The sequence below is a fragment of the Perognathus longimembris genome, chromosome 14, assembly GCF_023159225.1.
Source record: "Perognathus longimembris pacificus isolate PPM17 chromosome 14, ASM2315922v1, whole genome shotgun sequence".
Lineage (NCBI taxonomy): Eukaryota > Metazoa > Chordata > Mammalia > Rodentia > Heteromyidae > Perognathus > Perognathus longimembris.
Window position 1 is genome coordinate 24,709,226 of NC_063174.1, and position 18,808 is coordinate 24,728,033.

Consider the following 18,808-nt stretch of genomic DNA (forward strand, 5'->3'; position numbering starts at 1 on the left):
GATACTATGTAATGGCAGAGACATCAATGATCGCAAGCATCCATTATTTGAGAAAGGTTACTGATTCCTCCTCAAGAAGGAAGATTTGTTCAGTACAAATCACAGCAAACATCTCCTGGTGCCTGGAGGGTGGTATGGGTACAATAGAGAAAGGCCCATGTAGAGCTAGAAGGGCCTAGCCAGTGTGACCCCAGTTCCCATGGACTGGGAACATTCTGGTGTTTGTTTAAAGGTAGAGAGATGCTCACACTGGTCCAAGCCCTGCTCATTCCAAGGGACTGCTTTCCACAAACTAGAAAGCAGGTAGACCCTGTAATGCTGGGTTGTTAATTTGTCACAAGAAGCCATCATCAGAGAGACCAGACATACTCAAAAGTCTGTATAATCAGCACACTGTCTCCCTGTAGGCAGGCCTCCACAGGAAGCCAAATCATAATCAGAAGCCATTTATTAAGTTGCCCTGAAAAATCACCACAACTGCATCTGGATATACCTCATCTCTGGGATCAGTTCGTTCCCTCCCTGAAGTCATCTAGAGAGTGAACTCACAGAGTGAGCAGATAATCAGGACAAGGCAGACAAGGGAAAGTGAGGTGGATGTTTAGTGACAACAGGTAAGTTTCCTGAGTCTATCTCAAGATGGGAATGGCTAGCAGAAGGACTGAAGTACTCAAGGCCAAATGGCTAAACCTCCTAATTCCTAAGAGAGGCACTTGAGCAGTATATTTATCTTTAGCCACATAACCAATGCCTCAAAACTTAGCAGCTTAAAACAATAAACAGGTCATCACATGCAGTTGCTGTGGATCAGGCAATGTGTGCTTCTGGCTCAGGGTTCTTCAGAATGTTTTCTGTCACTGCAGCCACCCGGTGCTTCCCTGGGCTAGAGATCTGCCACTAAGAGGCAGGCCCATGTCGGTCTTGGTGAGAAGCAGAAGGGTTCCATACCTCAGGAGAAGGACCTCCCCATTGGATTTCTTTTTTTTTTTTTGGCCAGTCCTGGGGCTTGGACTCAGGGCCTGAGCACTGTCCCTGGCTTCTTTTTGCTCAAGGCTAGCACTGTGCCACTTGAGCCACAGCGCCCCTTCTGGCCGTTTTCTATATATGTGGTGCTGGTGAATTGAACCCAGGGGACATGTATATGAGGCAAGCACTCTTGCCACTAGGCCATATCCCCAGCCCTCCCCATTGGATTTCTGAGGGGTTCTCTTACTAGGGCCACTGGCTTCCTCTTGAGCAAGAGGTCCAAGCCGAGAGCAAAGCAGAACAAAGTCATAGCACTTTCATAATCTGATCCTTGAAGGGTACACATTGCCCTTTCCACATTTCCATTGGCCAGGAGTGACTCACTGAACCCAACTTGTACTCAAAAGGAAGGGAACTAGGCTCTGCCTTTCAAAGGGAAGAGCATCAAATTGTGAGCATATTTTACCATTAATTTTTTTTTCATTTATTTGAGCTATTTTAAAAGCACAAAAAGTACCATCTCTGTGGCTCCTTTTTCTACATTTTCCCATGGCTGGCCAACTTCTCTGCTGAGCCGTGTATTTCTTAATATATTGTTATATTTAGAACTACATCATTCTTCTATCTTTTTTAGCTATAATAGTTATACATGCCATTCTAGTATGATGGTCATTATGTATTTTAAGCTAACTTGCCAGTTTATTTTTATTCTGCCACCTCACTAGCCAGGAGACCTGGGGCAACTAATCTGCTCCATCTGTGCCTCTGTGTCCCCATCTGCAAAATAAGGTTAGTTACAGGACCGACCTCACCAGCCTCTTGGGGAGATTAAATGAGTAATTTAGTGCACAGGGCTTGGAAAAATGTATGGAACATAGAAAACATCAAGTATTGTTGTCAGTAGCAACTGGAATAGTGGCTGCCATGGTGTCACCTTCTGGGTGTGGTGAGCCTCAGAGGACAACATTATGTTCATGTTCCCAGTGGTAGTACACAAGAGCTGTAATTGTCCTCCTGACTGCACCAGGCCATGCCAGTCCCTTGGATGGAGCCATTTCAACCGAGGAAGGGAGAGACGAGGGCCAGTAGCTTCTCATCTCCCTTCCTTTTTGCTATGCTTGTTCCTCCTCTGAATCTTAGTCCCTGGCAGAGAACAGTTTCATAGAGATTACATGCTTAGCTTGCACTCTTGAGTCTTAGTTATGTTTTGGTTTTGTTCATAATTTTTTTTGAGTTGACCTTTTGTAGAAGGGTAGATCATCCAAACAGGGCAATGACCTTACCAAAATCTGGTTAGTTTCTTAGCAATGTTCATTCCTCATGCATTTTTATTAGAGATTATTCCCAATTTTTATATTTAAATGTACATAGCATAGTTAAGGATGTAGTTGTTTAGAGCCTTGGCTTACTGAATAGATTTGATCTTCATCTTAAGCATATTTGTCACTTAAAACAAATGTAGTGTTGGTGTTTTCTTCATCTCCCAGAGCAACCTTACCGGGTGACTATACCTACTCAAATGCACGAGTGCTGCCTTATGTCTGATGGTAATTAGCTAAATATAGAGTAGGGAGCTGGGAGGGACTTCCTGGGGTCATCTGTGCCTTCTGGCCTCCTTTCCCATCTGTGCTGACCAGCTTACTAGCCACCAGCCACACGTGGCTTCCAAGCAGTGCAAACGTGGGCAACCAAGTTGAGGTGCACTGCCAGTGATGAAGTACACTCTAGGTCCCAAAGACTGATGCAAACCATGAGGAAGTGAAATAGCACCTTAATAGTCTTATGTTGGTACATCTTGAATGATAAAATGTTGATACATTGAGTTAAACAGATTATTAAAATAAAATTTATTCTTTTTACTCTAATATGGCTACTAAAATGTTTCAAATTTCATACGTGATTACTGAACTGTGCTGATCCATATCATCTAATTCAAGTATGTAGGATACACTCCCCTGCCCCTATGGAGATTCTAGAATCTTCCATGGTGATTTCTCCAAATCTCTGATCATTCTGGCAGCCCAGTTCTTCTCCATATCATATCTTCGTCTCCCGTTTCCATTTGGTGATTTCTACTTCACCCAGTTGATTCTGACATCTCTCCAGGAAAACCCCTATTTGAAGAGAGCCAAACATCTCTTTATAGTGTTATAAGCTCAGTGGTTCCATTTTCTTTGACCTTTTTTTAACTCTTATCTTTCCCAAGTCATTGATATTTTGAAAATTACTTTCCCTGGGTCATCTGTGGAATTGCTATTCTATTTTCAAATCTTTTTATACAAAATGCCTTACATCACTCTAGGTGGGCCTGACTAATACAGAAGAAAGAGAAGTAAAGAAGTAATTGTTCCCACCATTAAGTACTTAATTGATCCTTGGGATACTTTGTCTCATGAAACTTATTTAAGTAGCTCACAAAAAAGTTCTACCACAAATAAGTGACAGTTCTGAGATTCATATCTAGTTTTGCTTTACCCCAAAGGGCATGCTCCTTCATTAAACACCATGCCATCCTTGCTGATGTGTTAGTCAGCTTTTACTACTGTAACAAGATAACCTGAGATAGTCCATTTTAAAAGAGGAAAGGTTTATTTTGGCTCCTCATTTTGGAGGTGCCAGTGCATGATTGGTTGTTGTTGGGTTCTGTAGTGAGGCAGAATATTATGGAGAGAGCAAATGGTGAATGAGAAGCAAAATGAGAGGAAGTGGAAGTTGTGCTATTTCCACTATTTTCAAGAGTATGCCTCCACATAATCTGACTTACTGAATTGAAATCCCTTTGTACAACTACTTAAAATGAAAAAAAATTTTTTAAAGAGTATACCTCTAGTGACCAGAAAATTTCTCACTAAGTCCTATCTCATAAAGGTTTTTGCTATTTCCCCATAGTACCAACCTGAGAAGTATGCCCCTTGCCACATGTGATTTTGGAGGACTATCCAGACCTAAACTTACAGCAGAGATATTTTGAAAGTATTCCTTCTTGTGGTCTAAAGTGGCCTCTCTAGTATTGCTGTAGATGCTACATGAAAGCCAGCCTGACTGCTCGGCCCTTTGCATAACCATCAGCTTCCAAAATAAGACCCTTTTCAAAGGGCATGCAAAGCAAAGTGTGTGGTTAGTGTTGAGTGGAAGGGACAGATGGATCCTTGTGAGGTGTTAAGATCTTCAGAGCTGTGTGCCAGTGACTCAACCTATCATCCTATTGAGATCTGAGGATCATGGTTCAAAGTCAGCCCAGGCAGGAAAGTCTGTGAGATGCTTTATCTCACATAACCATCAAAAAGCTATGGCTCAGGTGGTAGAACACTAGCCTGAACAACAACAAAAAATGTTTTTAATTAACTTGAAAAATAAATAAACTGGGGCTGGGGATATAGCCTAGTGGCAAGAGTGCCTGCCTCGGATACACGAGGCCCTAGGTTCGATTCCCCAGCACCACATATACAGAAAACGGCCAGAAGCGGCGCTGTGGCTCAAGTGGCAGAGTGCTAGCCTTGAGCGGGAAGAAGCCAGGGACAGTGCTCAGGCCCTGAGTCCAAGGCCCAGGACTGGCCAAAAAAAATAAATAAATAAAAATAAATAAATAAATAAACTGATCTTCATATTGGTTTACCTTGAGAAACCTTTAGGACATTATGCTCACTGCAATAAAGCAGCTAAAAAGGTAAATACTATATGATTCCATAATCGGGTTCATGGTGGCAGAGAATGGGATGTTGGCCCACCAGGAACTGGGGAGAATGGGGAATGAGAGTTACTGTTTGATGGGGACAGTTTCAGTTTGAGAAAATGGGTTCGTTTTGGAGATGGATGTAGATCCTGTGAAGGCTCGTCCCAACACTGCACTGTACACCTAAAACAGTTGATATTATGTGTATTTTTTCTATTATGAAAGCAAACTGTACTTTACATAAGAAAAACAGCCTGATGTGATCTGGAGCCACGTTGTTCATTCTAGCTCTGGATCCACAATTGTTTTACTAAGTCAGCTATTTACATCTCCAGGCTCACTTCACTGAGGGGTGTTAGGTCCTCTCCCTGAGGGCTACATGCAGATGCCCCCACCTCATTAAGTCTCCACCCGGTTACTTGGGTAACCTGCAGACCTGGAGGCAGTTACCTCCCCTTTCCCTGAGGTCACCTCCTAATCCACCTGGCCACACCCCTTTCCCCTGCCCTAAATAAAGCAGGGCTGGGTGGGGGGTCGCTCTCTCTCTCTCCCTTCTCTCCCACCATGGATCATCTTGGCCACAGGCCAGCAGTTCGGTAATAAACTTTCTCTCCTGCCTGAATACCGCGTGGCGTTCTCCTTTACCAGCTACCTACTTTAAAAACCTAACAAGGGGGACCCCATTTCTTCCTGACATACTTCTCCGTGTGAGAAGTTTCTCCAATTTCACACTGATTCCTTTGCCAGGATTTAAGTCACTTTTCCCTATTGCTTCTCTGTGTGTGTGTGTGTATGTGTGTGTGTCTTTTGTGTGTGTGTGTGAGAGAGAGAGAGAGAGAAAGAGTGAGAGTGTGTGTACTGGGGCTTGAACTTGGGGCCTAGGCTCTGACCCCTAATTTTTTCACTCAAGATTGGTGCTTTTTCACTCAACCACACCTTCCAGCTTTTTGCTGGTTAATTGCAGATAATAGCCTCATGGATTTTCCTGCCCGTGCTAGCTCTGAACCTCGATACCCAGATCTCAGCCTCCTAAGCTGCTAGGATTACAGGCATGAAATACCAGCTTCCAGCTGAGTCTAAAGTTAGTTTATTTGTTTTTTGGTTGGTCATGGGTGTTGAACTCTGTTCCTGGGTGCTGTCTCTGAGCTCTTAGTTCAAGGTACTGCTCAACCACTTGAGCCACAGCACCACTTCCGAGTCTAGAGTTTTCTAAGGGAAACAGGACTGTAAATTCTATTTGGTTAGACTAAAGCAGCACCTTTAGAGTTGTGAATGGAAATTAACTTGAGCCTCCAAACATCTAAGGGTTTTTTGATCTATGCTTCATTGAAGTTCCTGGATAAAGGAACAGGATACAGGTTTTCAAACCTGTGGTTGGTTAAGCGATTATCTGTTTTGAGAAAATTTAGCCAGGGTTCTTAGACTGGGACTCAAATCCACAGACTTCTCTGAATCTAGAGTGTGCTGTTTAGTGTCCTGGTGAATGTATTTGCTCATTTGACCTGTGTGTTTTCTTTTTCAGGAATCATTAACCAATGGCAACAGGAATCCAAGGATAAAGTGATTTCCCTCCTGTTAACTCACCTGCCTTTGCTGAAGCCAGGAAACCTTGACGCAAAAGTAGAGTATATGAAACTGCTGCCCCAAATCCTGGCTCACTCAATTGAACACAACCAGCATATTGAGGAGAGCAGGCAGCTGCTGTCCTATGCTTTGATCCACCCAGCCACATCGCTGGAAGACCGCAGTGCTCTGGCCATGTGGCTGAATCACTTGGAGGACCGCACATCTACCAGCTTTGGCAGCCAGAACCGTGGCCGTTCGGACTCTGTGGATTATGGACAGACGCACTACTATCACCAAAGACAGAACACCGATGACAAGCTCAACGGGTGGCAGAACTCTCGGGATTCTGGGATTTGCATCAATGCCTCCAGCTGGCAGGACAAAAGCCTGGGGTGTGAGAATGGTCACGTGCCCCTCTACTCCTCCTCATCCGTCCCCACCACAATCAATACAATTGGAACCAGCACAAGTACAAGTAAGTCCCCTGGAAACTCTCTAACGTGGTCTGGTTTGGTGACTTGCTGTGTGTGGCATGTCTTGCTGACAATGTCTGCTCTGAGCACCTTGGAACCCTGGGAGAGAAGGGCTGATGGGAATTCACTGTGGGAAAAGGCTTATTGGTTGGTCTTTGAAAAGATGCAAACATTGGACAAGTCAAAGTGATGGATGATCCAAATTTGGGTTCCAGATAGACCAAGAACAAATAAATAAGAAAAGAGAGGGAGAGAAGAGAAATGGTGAAAGAAGGAAACATCCTGTTTCCACAAACAAAAATGCCTTTCAGTCCCACATGTCTTTCGCCCTGGGGTTTTGGGATTTGCCAAGACACTGAGTTACTGTGTGATTCTCTAAACCTGATTCTAACATGGTTAATCAGCCAGCCTCATGGGCATTTTTTTTTTTGGCTTTTTTCCTTAAAAAACATTTTTCTTTCCTTATGTTTTCTTTTTAAAGATTTCACCCTGGAATGCCCCCTCCCCTCATATTTCCTGGTTGAACCTCCAGTTGTTGCTCCTGACCAGGGAGGGTAGGTTTGCTGATGGAGAATGCTTTTCTGTGCTGGGACCTGGTATGGATGCAGTGGGCTTCCTTTGGCTCAGTCTAACCTTTTAGGAAACATGGTCCAGGAACTGCTTTGAGGGAGGGGAGTAGAAGACACTTCCTCCTCTGCTCTTTGATCACTAAAGCCAAGTGCCATGCTCATAGCAAGCCACTTGGAAGTGGCCAGGAGTCCTCTGGGATCCTGGATCCCAGCTTATATCAGCAAAGTGACCAACCTACCATTCATGCCTGTATCAAAGCAGTGCACCATCCATCTGTACTCCCTGTGGCTGCTGTATGTGAATCTGTGAAGATGGTGTTCCAGCTGAGGTGACTGTCTCAGAGGAAAGGTTTTGCAGTTAGACCTGATGGACTTGTCAGCCTGCAGGTATCTCCACTTAGCAGGTAGGAGGAGACGTCAGGGATGTTGCTTCTTGGTAGTATGTTTGTGTAGCATGCATCAGATCCTGGGTTTCATTCCCTGTGCCACAAACAAACAAAAAATATGAGACAAGACAATTAAAAATGAGCAGGGATGCCTTCTTGGATTTTTATCTCCACTTGAGTCTTTTGGCTACATGACCTCTAAGTGGGTTTTCCAAGAACGTAAGAATGTTGGATTAACTACACTAATTGAATTAGTACCTTTTTAAAATAACCAAGGAAATCCTAAGGAGAACTGCACTGATATTGTTATGAGGATTTAAAAATTCTTTTCTCTGTATAGATACAAATAACTGGACTATTTGAGGATTTAGGTGGTTATTGCACTATTGCTTTATTATGTAAGAGGGTGATGGCAGATGGTGTCTGATGGCAGAGTTGTGATGAAGCAAGGAGCATTTTCTCTAGCCTCCACCTGATAGCACAGGGAATAATGTCTGGGGTTAGTTTCCTGGCTCAAATTTCTTGGGTCAGCCAAGGAATTTTGTTATCGTTACAAACCTCTTTAGTAACTGGGAGAGATGCAAGTTCTAAGCAGTCTGCTTTCTCAAAACTTGGTCTTTTGCATTTTTACATTTTATCATTTTATATCATTTATCCTGAAATTGGTCAGTATACATTGCCATCTGTTGTTTGGTACACTCTGGGTTGGGTCATTACACGGCCCTTACATTTAAGATGGCCATCAGGTTGTAGTCAACAGATATACATTTATCAGCATGACTACCCAGTCCAGAGCAGGGAATGAAGTTCAGGGATGGCTACCTTGACTTTCTCAATCTTAGAACCCCCGTGTTAATACTTGAATTGCGACAGATTTAGAGGTTTGACCAGATGACTAACTTACACAACCCTGGAAAAACAGGAGTTGGACCTCTTTTTAAAGAGCATCCAGCTCTGTCATCCCAGTACTTTGGAGGATGAAGTAGGAAAATCATGAGTTCAAGGCCCTCCTGGGCTACAGAACAAGTTGGAGGCCAGCGTGAGCTACATTGTTAAACCCTTCCTCAAAAAATAAAAGCAAACAAAATCAGCAAAAAGGTGAAACAGCTTAGATCTGCCCTCTGCAAGGTTTCAGTAATGTCTCTTTGTCACACTGTTACTTATAGTCATGTTCTACTGCTCTTCATGATCTATGGTGGATTTGTTCATCAGAACTGCAAACCTTTGGGTCATTTGTTGACTTGTGCCTGTCTCAAATATACACAGAACAGAGGCAGCCTGAAAAAAAAATCGAAAGAACAGAGATATTAGTGTCAATACCCTCCAAGGTCTAAATCCTAAACGTGCAATTTGCTAACTACATTTTTTTTTATTTTTTATTTTTTGGCCAGTCCTGGGGCTTTGACTCAGGGCCTGAGCACTGTCCCTGGCTTCTTTTTGCTCAAGGCTAGCACTCTGCCACTTGAGCCACAGCGCCACTTCTGGCCATTTTCTGTATATGTGGTGCTGGGGAATCGAACCCAGGGCCTCATGTAAATGAGGCAGGCACTCTTGCCACTAGGCCATATCCCCAGCCCACTAACTACAACTTGATTAAGTTAACTAACTTCTCAGAACAAAACCTCCCATTGTAAAATGGGAACACCCATGATTCCCATCTTTGAGTGTTGTACTAAGATAAACATATAAGATATAAAAATATAAATGCCCAGCCCTAGCCAGAGCAGCAAAAATAAGCACACAGTAGGCGCTTGCCAGATGAGTAAGTAGAAGGAAATTGGAAAAGATGGTAAGAGAAGTGATACCCAGATTGCGCTCTCTTGTTAAGTTCTCAGTCTGATTAATGGCACCTTCCCCTGAGCTGAGGCCTGTGGAGAGGACAGGTGCTCTTTGACTTACAGTGGAATGATGCCCCAGTAAACCTGTCCTAAGCAGAAAATAGGATAACTCCAAATTGCATTCAGTACACCTAGCCTGTGCAACATCATAGCTTTGCCTTGCCTATCTTAAACATGCTCAGAGCATATATATTAGCCTAGGTTGGGAGAAAAATCATCTAACACAAAGCCTATTTATAATAGTGTATTGAAAATCTTATGCCATTGATTGAATACTTAAAGTAGAAAAAAAATTAAAAATGGTTAAGTCCAGCCATATCCCAAGTAGGGGCCCATCAGTAGTCTGTGGAACCTTGAATACAGAGTGACTTTTGGACATGTCACTATAATAGAAACTGGGTTGGCTCTGTGGCTCATACTGCACTGAAGAGCTACATTTCTTACCTCTGTCAAAACAGAAAAGAAGAGCTATGCAAAACATAATTATAAGAACTGAAATCAATTAGTCTACACATTTTCAAATTATCAACCACATTAATGAAAGCCACCTTCTTACTGTTTTTTCCTTCTGCGTAATTTCTGTAGTTTATTTTTAATTATTGTTATTATTGAGTAATTGGACAAAGGGGTTACAATTCCATAAATCAGATTATGAATACAATGCTTTTTGGTCAGTGTCACCCCTCCCTGGATTCTCCCCTCATTTTATCCTCTCCTGCCTCTACCCACAAGTTACATCATTTTCTCTTATAGTTTATTTTCATTTTCAACCTTGGTTTATTCCAGTTTATTTTTCCTGACCTTCAGCTAAGTCCCTTACTTGTTTCCTCCCTGTTTAGAGTCCAAATTATTTAACTGCCACCCCTGACACTGCTGTCTACCTACTGTGTGCCTAACACTGTTTGAGTCCATGGGAAGTATAAAGAAGTTTGAGATATTATTGCTACTTGCAAGGAACCTGTATTATAACTGAAGAGACAAGACATGTCAGTTAAGTCTCACATTTAAAGATTAAATATTGCTTTTGGCTTGACTTATTGTCCACAGAAAATTCACATAAGAATCCTTGAGTTATATAAAAGAATGGTACAAAATTATACCCTAAGAACTGCCATTGAGGACTTGTAGGTTTTACTGTCACTTAAATGGAGTCTACCTTACTCTCTTCCTTGCTGCTTTAACAATACCATTAAACAATAGAAACTTATTTGGCTCATGATCATGGAAGTTGGGAAGTTTAAGAGCAAGAGAGCACATCTAATGAGGGCCTCCTACATGGTACATGGCTACATGGTAATGTGCTAAGAAAAAAAAAATGTTGAAGAATGCAGAGAGTGCCAAACTCATTTTAAAACCAGCCCACTCAAACAATACTTAAGCCACTCGAATGTATCATCTCTCAACACTGTTGCATTAGGGAAGAAGACTCCAGTACCTGAGCTTGGAATAACATTTGCAAACTATAACAGGATCTATACTGCAAGTGCTGTGAAGTTTTTGGAATGTAGGAATCCTTATGAATTGGCAAATGAAGAAAGACTTTGGAAGGGAAATAGGACACAGGCTAAGCTGGAAAGGGCAAGGAGAATTTGGTGGGAAAGGGCACTCATGCTGGGAATATGCATGGAGAGTGAAGAGATGGAGATGGTAAAAAGACCGTTGGAAGATAGTGAGGAGAAAAGAAGTTCATGAAGAGGAAAGAGGAGCAAAGAAGTCAGTGAAAGTAGATGGAGGAAAGGGTTTGAGAGTGCCTAAAGAAACTGAGCATGGGAGTGTCATGAGCAATGCTGTATGAGGGCAAGCCAAGCTGATAGCAGATGATTTGTGCAAGGTCAATAGGTTTCAGAAGTGCAGCTGAAAACAAAAGTATCATAGGAGCAGATGCAGAGCAGAAGGAATGAATAGGAGAAATATACATTGGCTATACATATTGATTCACGGATTTGTTTATTCAGATAGAAAATATTTGTTGAACTTTTTTTTTCTTTTTGTATTTCTAGGGATCAAACGCAACTCCTGTGCATGCTAGGCAAGCAGTCTACTACTAGAGTACATCCCTAGTCTTCTAGAGCTTTTCCTTCTAGGGGCACTTGGAACACATCAGTGGAAAAGACAAAAGTCATTGTCCTTATGGAGCTGGCAGTATAGTACATAGTAACTATATATAAAATATTTATATTATACATTCAATGTATATCATATATAATATATAAATTATAGGGTCCACTTGAGATTGATTAGTGATATGAAACAAGACAGAGTCCAGTACAAAGGATCAGGTCTAGATGGTATGGTGGTTACTATATGAAGTGGCGTGGTCAGGGTAGACTTCATTGGGAATCTGATATATCAGCAAAGACACTATAGAGGTATAAGAGTCAGACAAGTGTGTAGAGGAAAGATTAGTCCAAGCCAAGTAAAAAGCTAGAGCTAAAAAAAAAATCCCTAAATAGAAGAAGTCTCAGCTTCTTTAAAGAAAAGCAGGAAGGTTGGTACTCAAAGAGGAGGGCAGAAGAAGATGGAGAGATGACTGGGAAGGATGATTCCACAGGGCATTGTTGGCCATGTCAAGGACTTAGACTTTTGCTCTCAGGAAACCAGAAAGCTATTGGAGGATTCCCAGCAGAAGAGTGATACAACCTGACTCACATGTTACAGGAATGTCTTTGGCTGCTGTGGTGTGAATATCTTATATAGGTATAAAGACAAGAACAGGAAGACCAGTGAGGAGTCTAGTGAGGTCATCCAGCCTGAGGCGAGGATGGCTCAAGGAAGGAGAGTAACTTAGAAGGATCAGAAGCACTTGAGAGACTAGATACAGTTCAAAACTAGATAGAAAGTGTTACCTGCAAAATAACAGTATGAAAGAAGGGATTAAAAAATCCAGTGTGTTTAGCTTGAGCATCTAAAGGCTGATGCTCCTACCAGTTGAGATGGATGAGTCAAGCAGAGTAGATCTGAAGTTTGTAAAAGTGGGAGCTCAGTGTCACAGACATAAGTCTGACATGTCCCAGAGAGAATTAGAGAGGTGGAGCAGGCAGTTGACCAGTAGGTAGTTGGATATATGGATATGTACTTTGGGAGAGAGAACTGTCTAACACATAGGTGATACTTAAAGCTACGAAGACTAGACAAGTTTACTCCTGCAGACATATGGATACAGATGGTGACCAAGGACCCTGAGCTCAGACACCTCAGCCTCTGCAGGCTAGAGGGAAGAAACAAAGTAAAGGAAGTGGAGAAGCTACTGAAGTGAGAGAAAAATGTGCGCGTGTGTGTGCATGCGTGTGTGTGTGTGTGTGTGTGTGTGTGTGTGTGTGTGATATCAGGCAAATGGAAGAAAATATTCCAGAGAATAAAGAATGATGAATTGAGTAAGGTGTTACTCATAGGTCTAAAAATTGACTGTCCCAAGGAGAGACAATTGAAATAAATTGGGGGCAATTAGCAGATGATAAGTGTTGGAGGGTATTACAAATTAGAAGTGCACCTTTGAATGACAAGGTAGTACCAAGCTTGATTTGGGATGTTTGTTGACACTGGGAAGATATTGCAACATTGAGATGGATAGAAAGTTTCAGGTAGGCAGGCTGGGAATATGGCCTAGTGGCAAGAGTGCTTGCTCTTGTATACATGAAGCCCTGGGTTCTATTCCCCAGCACCACATATATAGAAAACGGACAGAAATGGAGCTGTGGCTCAAGTGACAGAGTGCTAGCCTTGAGCAAAAAGAAGCCAGGGACAGTGAGGCCCTGAGTCCAAAGGCCAGGACTGGCAAAAAAAAAAAAAAAAAAAGAATTGGGGCTGGGAATATGACCTAGTGGTAAAGGGCTTGCCTCGTATACATGAAGCCCTGGGTTCAATTCCTCAGCACCCCGTATATAGAAAAAAGCCGGAAGTGGCGCTGTGGCTCAAGTGATAGAGTGCTAGTCTTGAGCAAAAACAAGCCAGGGACAGTGCTCAGGCCCTGAGTTCAAGCCCCAGGACTGGCCACCCCAAAAAAGTTGCAGGTACGCAATAGAACCAAATAGAGGATTTGAAGTTAGGGATTAGTGTGAGACCAAAAAAAGAGGCCCCCAAACTAGTCCTAATCTAATGAGAATAAACCAGTTTTTATCTGTTCAAAGGCAAGAATAATACCTTTTATTCCTTGAAGAAGTTGGATCAAGTGAGATCTTGGCCAGGTGTTGGTAGCTCACACCTGTGATCCCAGCTACTAGCAAGACATAGATTAAAAAGATCTAAATCCTAGGAGAGCTGGGCAGAAAGTTCACAAAAGACCCAATCTCAAGAGAAAAAGTTGGGCATGGGGATGTGTGCTTGTTGTTTCCACTGTTGTGGAAATAAGATTGTGGTCCAACCTGGTCCAGAGAAAAAGTGTGACTCAATCTCCAAAATAGCTAGAGGAAAAAGGGATGAAAGTGTTGTTCAGACTATAAAGCACCTGCCTAACAGGTGTGAAGTCCTGAGCTCAAACCCGCCTACGATGAGTAAAGGGGGGAAAATCAAGATATCTCATGATGTTTGGGCAGGACTTTTTCTTCCACTAGAGAAGAGAATAGTGACTTGGGATTGGTTGAGAAATCAGCCTCATTCTCCTTAGAAGGCAAGGTGATGACTAAACCTAATGACTGAGCAAGAATATGCTGGCTTTTCACCATATACTTGTGCAACTAGAAAGAACCCAAGTACTGGTGGTCACAAACCTTATGCAAGATCTGGTCAATGAGAGACTGCAAATACAGAGTGCAAAGAACCTGGCAATGTATCACTAGGTTGCTTCCTGTCTGAAATCTGCTCTAGAAAAAGTAAATCATTCAGGAAAAGAATAGGATTTCTTGGCTTTTTAAAATGCTTACAGAACTCCATGCATGGAGGAAAATGCTACGTCACTTTCCTCAGACTACCTGTCCATCTCTTTTCTACTCTTTGTTATTAAACCTGGACCTCGAAGACAACTACAGACCACTGCAATGCACTATTCTTTTTAGCGCTTTGTTATTATTATTATTATTATTATTATTATTATTATTAAAGTTTTAGTGCTGGGGCTTGAACTCAGGGCCTCTAGCTCTTGCTCACCTTTTCCCACTCACAGCTGCCAGAATTCTGCTTGTTAACTGGAGATAAGAATCTCTTGGATTCGTGTACCTGGCCTGGTTTCCAACTTCAATCCTCAGATCTCAGCCTCCTGCATAGCTAGAATTAATAGGGGTGAGCTCCCAACCCCCAGCTAAAAACATGCTGACTTTTGTTAGCCACATATAATGCAAGAACTTAGAAACTTTAGGTATCAAAGTGATTCCCCAAACTTCATTGTACCTGCTCACATCTACAAATTCATGGTAGAGTTTAGAATCTTAGTAACCTTAAATCATTTCTTTTGGATTGATACAAGTGTACATTAAAAAAAATCGGTACCATAGATCATAATGAGTAAATTAGTGATAGTAGTCACCAACATAGAGTTTACTACATACTAGGTATGTACACACAACTCAGTATGTCATGAACATTAAATCCTTTACACAAATAGTTGATTTCATCCTCAGCATCCCGTGCTGTAGACATTATTGTTTTGTTCATCTGACAGATAAAGGGGCTCAGAGAATTTAGCTTGACCAGCACCACAGACTAAGTAGTAAGGCTGGGATTTGAACCTAATTAGTCAGACCCAAGTCTGACCCTTAACTTGCATTTACATACCTCTTCCTTCTAATCCCATCCTCAGAATTGATTCCTTGAGTAACCAGGAGACTCCTGTTTTTCTTTGATGCTGAATTTGCCCCCGTTCCCAGCCTGTAGACCAGCTACCCTACTGTTGTGGTGGTCTCCACAGAAAAGACTACCCACCCGCTGCTCCTCTGAGGTCCCCAAAGCAGAGGGGCTGCTTGTGTGCCGGCTTTGACCAATGTACTGTAGTGTCAGCTTTTAGCATTTGGGGTCTCAATCTTTGGTCAACATATTCACTTCCTCTCAATTATAATCTCCTTAATGAGAAGCATTGTATTTCTTCCATTATTATTATTCATTTTAAATTATATTTTAATTATCTTTTAGCTACAAAGGGGTTAAAATTCAACATGTCAGTTTAGAAGTACAATACATTTTGATTAGCATTACACCTTTCATCATTCTCCCCATCCTTCTCAACCCTTCCCCTTCCTTCAATTTTCCTAGTTTCATAGGATATACATAAAATATTATAACTGCATTCTGTTCCTCTCTCTTCATTTATCAACCTTTCTGCCCTTGACCTGCTCCCTTCCCTCTCCTCACCCACCTCACATACCGACTTCCTCATATTCATTTTGGCAGGCTGTGAGTTAGTTGTTCTAAGCCATTTGAATTCTCCCCTGTATATACCATACTTTGGTTAATATGTGACTCTCTATATGTGTGCTTACATATTGATTACTTAGATCTAACTTCCAGCATTGCATTTCTTTACTACTCTTCCCAGAACCTTGGGTGGCTCAAAGTTACAGAGATTTTGGAGATGGCAAACTCCTGGCATGCATTCAGCAGCCATGCTCTCGTGGCTGAGCGCCACTGTCAGATAATGACTGTCTCTTGCTAAGCCCAGATGTGGCCCCTGAATCCTCCTCAATATGCCCCCCCTAGGCAGCCACTATAATTCAGTAAGAGACGGCATGTGGGCTGCGCTGTCTACCCATCTTGCCAGAAATGTTTGCTGAACAGTAGGGTCTTAATAAATTCCTGGGCGCACTAGGCAGATGTTCACAAAAGTAATGAATTTCCAAAATAAACAAGAGAAATGTCCCTAGGAGTTTGCTAAATATTTAGTGATAATATTGATCATTTAGCCTTCTGTCATAGTCACAGAGTAACATTTATTTTTACTCTTGCTCTTTCTGTGACTTAACAAATCATTTTCACAACCCACAGACTCTTTAAAACATACTGGGATTTTGATCATGCAAGAGTTATAGGAATTTTTATACATGTGATGAAATGATAAAAATTAGTGAATATAAAACTTGCCAAGATCTGAGTAAGGTCCGTAGTCTAGTTAAAGGGTTACTGTTGGTTTCCTTGGTTTGATAATACACTATAGTTATATAAGATTTCAGCTTGAAAGAAGTTAGGTGATGGGTACATGAGAACTTTCTGTGTAGTATTTTTGCACTGTGTGTGTGCGCACTTGTGTGCATGTATGTGTGTGCCAGTACTGGGTTTGAACTCAGGGGTGCTCTCCCTTAGCTTTTTTGTTCATAGCTAGCACTCTCCCTCTTGAGCCACAGCTGTACTTCTCTTTTTGGTGGTTGATTGGAGATAAGAATTTCAGAGACTTTCTTACCTGGGCTTGCTTCAAATTGTGACCCTCAGATCTCAACCTCCAGAGTACCTAGGACTATAGGTATGAGCTACTGGCACTTGGCTTGTCCTTTCTTGTGAATATGTAATTATTTTGAGATTGAAAATGTAAAAAAAAAAAATGGCTGTGATAACCAGTACTGTATCTTCTTTATAAAGTGTGCATATGGAGGAGGTATGGTTTGGTTGATTTCCTGAGTAGTCAGTAAAAGTGTTTGTCCTTCCATTAGGCAGGCTCATTATGAGCTGGATGACTGCTAGGCCTTAGAGCAAACATCTGAAACAAAAGGAATTCAGTCAGCTTGGGCTGGGAATGTGACTTAGCCAATAGAGTGTTTGCCTAGCATGCATGAAGCCCTGGGTTTGATTCCTCAGTACCACATAAAGAGAAAAGGCCCGAAGTGGCACTGTGGCTCAAGTGGTAGAGTGCTAGCCTTGAGCAAAAGAAGCTCAGGGACAGTGCCCAGGCCTGAGTTCAAGCCCCAGGATTGGCAAAAAAAAAAAAAAAAAAAAAAAAAAGACCACCAAAAAACCACAAAACTAAAAAAGAAATGCAGCTGACAAGATGAGGAGTAGGGATGAATCTCAAGGAATGTGGCTCCTTTGAGGTTCCTAATTTGTAAATGGAGAAAAATACCTTTTATTTTTTTCATCGTCCTCTTTTAGAAGTAAGTTCCTGGTTTTTTCATGAAATTTGTTCTTTTTCCTTCTGCCATGCACATTGTCTTACAAAACCAGCAGCCACTTGAAGCTCATTCCAGACAGCCTGCAAGAAACCATCAGAACATGAGTATTCAGAAGAGGAGGAGAAAGTAGGCAGGCCTGGCAGGAAAGCACCTTAGGAGACTGACAAAGGATAGGGCCTTAAGAGCCTGGTTCTGTCTCTTAGGCTGCAAGTCCATCCCCAGATAAGCCTTCAGAGGCACTGGTGTAGTTAGGAGTTCCTTATAACTTTTCATGTAGTTATTTTTCCTTCCACCAACAGATTTTCTTTCACAGTCCTTTCCTAAACTTTGCCAACCTGGCATAAAACTACAAAATTCCATTACTGCCTTAACCCCTCATTTGTTCTTCAAAGAGGTAGCTAATGAAATAGTTGCTTTGCTTCCTTTGAGAAGCATTTATAACAGCTGGCATGATATATTTTTAGCTGTAGCTTCCTTCCCCTTTTGGAGAAACTTTTTTTAGTATGGCATTGGCCTTCCTCACACACACTGCATTGTAAAGATGGCTCAGTGATCTCTCAAAGGACCTGGTGTGCCACTCACAGATCCTTTTCCCCCTTTTCCAAAATCCAAAGGTTTTACACAACCCCACTTTCCTCAAGATGCCTAGTATTTATTTTCTAGGATTTAAGGAAGAGCAGACAAAAAGAAGAAGGACAGAAAAACACTGTACTAAGCAAGAAGCCTGCTAGTTGATCGTCCACGAGAGCTCCCAGTGCCCAGGAGAAGCCAAGACCTCCGTAGGCTCCAGGCACCTTGGGTCATGAGGGCTGTGCCATCCATGCTCTGTCTGGGAGGATTTGTTTAGACTTTAATGACAGGAGGGTTATTAAACACTAGATGAGCTACAAAGGAAGACAGTTGCATTCCCATTCTTTACCATCCTTTAAAAATAGACTGGATTCTGATGGGAATAAATGGCTTAAGTTGGACTAGCCTGGTAAAGGGGAGGGGGAAGGAGGGAGAGCTGAACAAAATAGTATCTTTAAATTCTATTACTTCACAAGACCAAAAGTCATGTTCTGATACCAGCTGCTCCACAGGCCAATGAAGAACTTTTAAACTTGCATTTGCTTCTTTTCTCCCCCTCTTCTCAGTTTCGCATTTCCAGGAACATAAACAGGTTACACTGAAGAATGATTTATTATGAATGTAGCTTGTACAAAGCTTTGCTATGTTTAATATAGAACTTATTGAACCCCTGCAAGTCATGGTTTCATGTTCCAAGGGGAGGGAGAACCCAAGTAGCAGCAGTCACTGTCAATGCGGCCTAA

The 18,808-nt window shown here is 42.0% G+C and overlaps 1 protein-coding gene across 3 annotated transcripts in view; it reads left to right on the forward strand.

Annotated features, from left to right (window-relative positions):
- Positions 1-18,808, forward strand: part of Samd4a (sterile alpha motif domain containing 4A) — a 230,224-nt gene that overhangs the window by 127,340 nt on the left and 84,076 nt on the right. For all 3 annotated transcript variants that reach the window (XM_048362550.1, XM_048362552.1, XM_048362551.1), the window contains exon 3: positions 6,162-6,680. In XM_048362550.1, the coding sequence (XP_048218507.1) occupies positions 6,162-6,680 (519 nt within the window). The remainder of the gene's footprint in view (positions 1-6,161; positions 6,681-18,808) is intronic.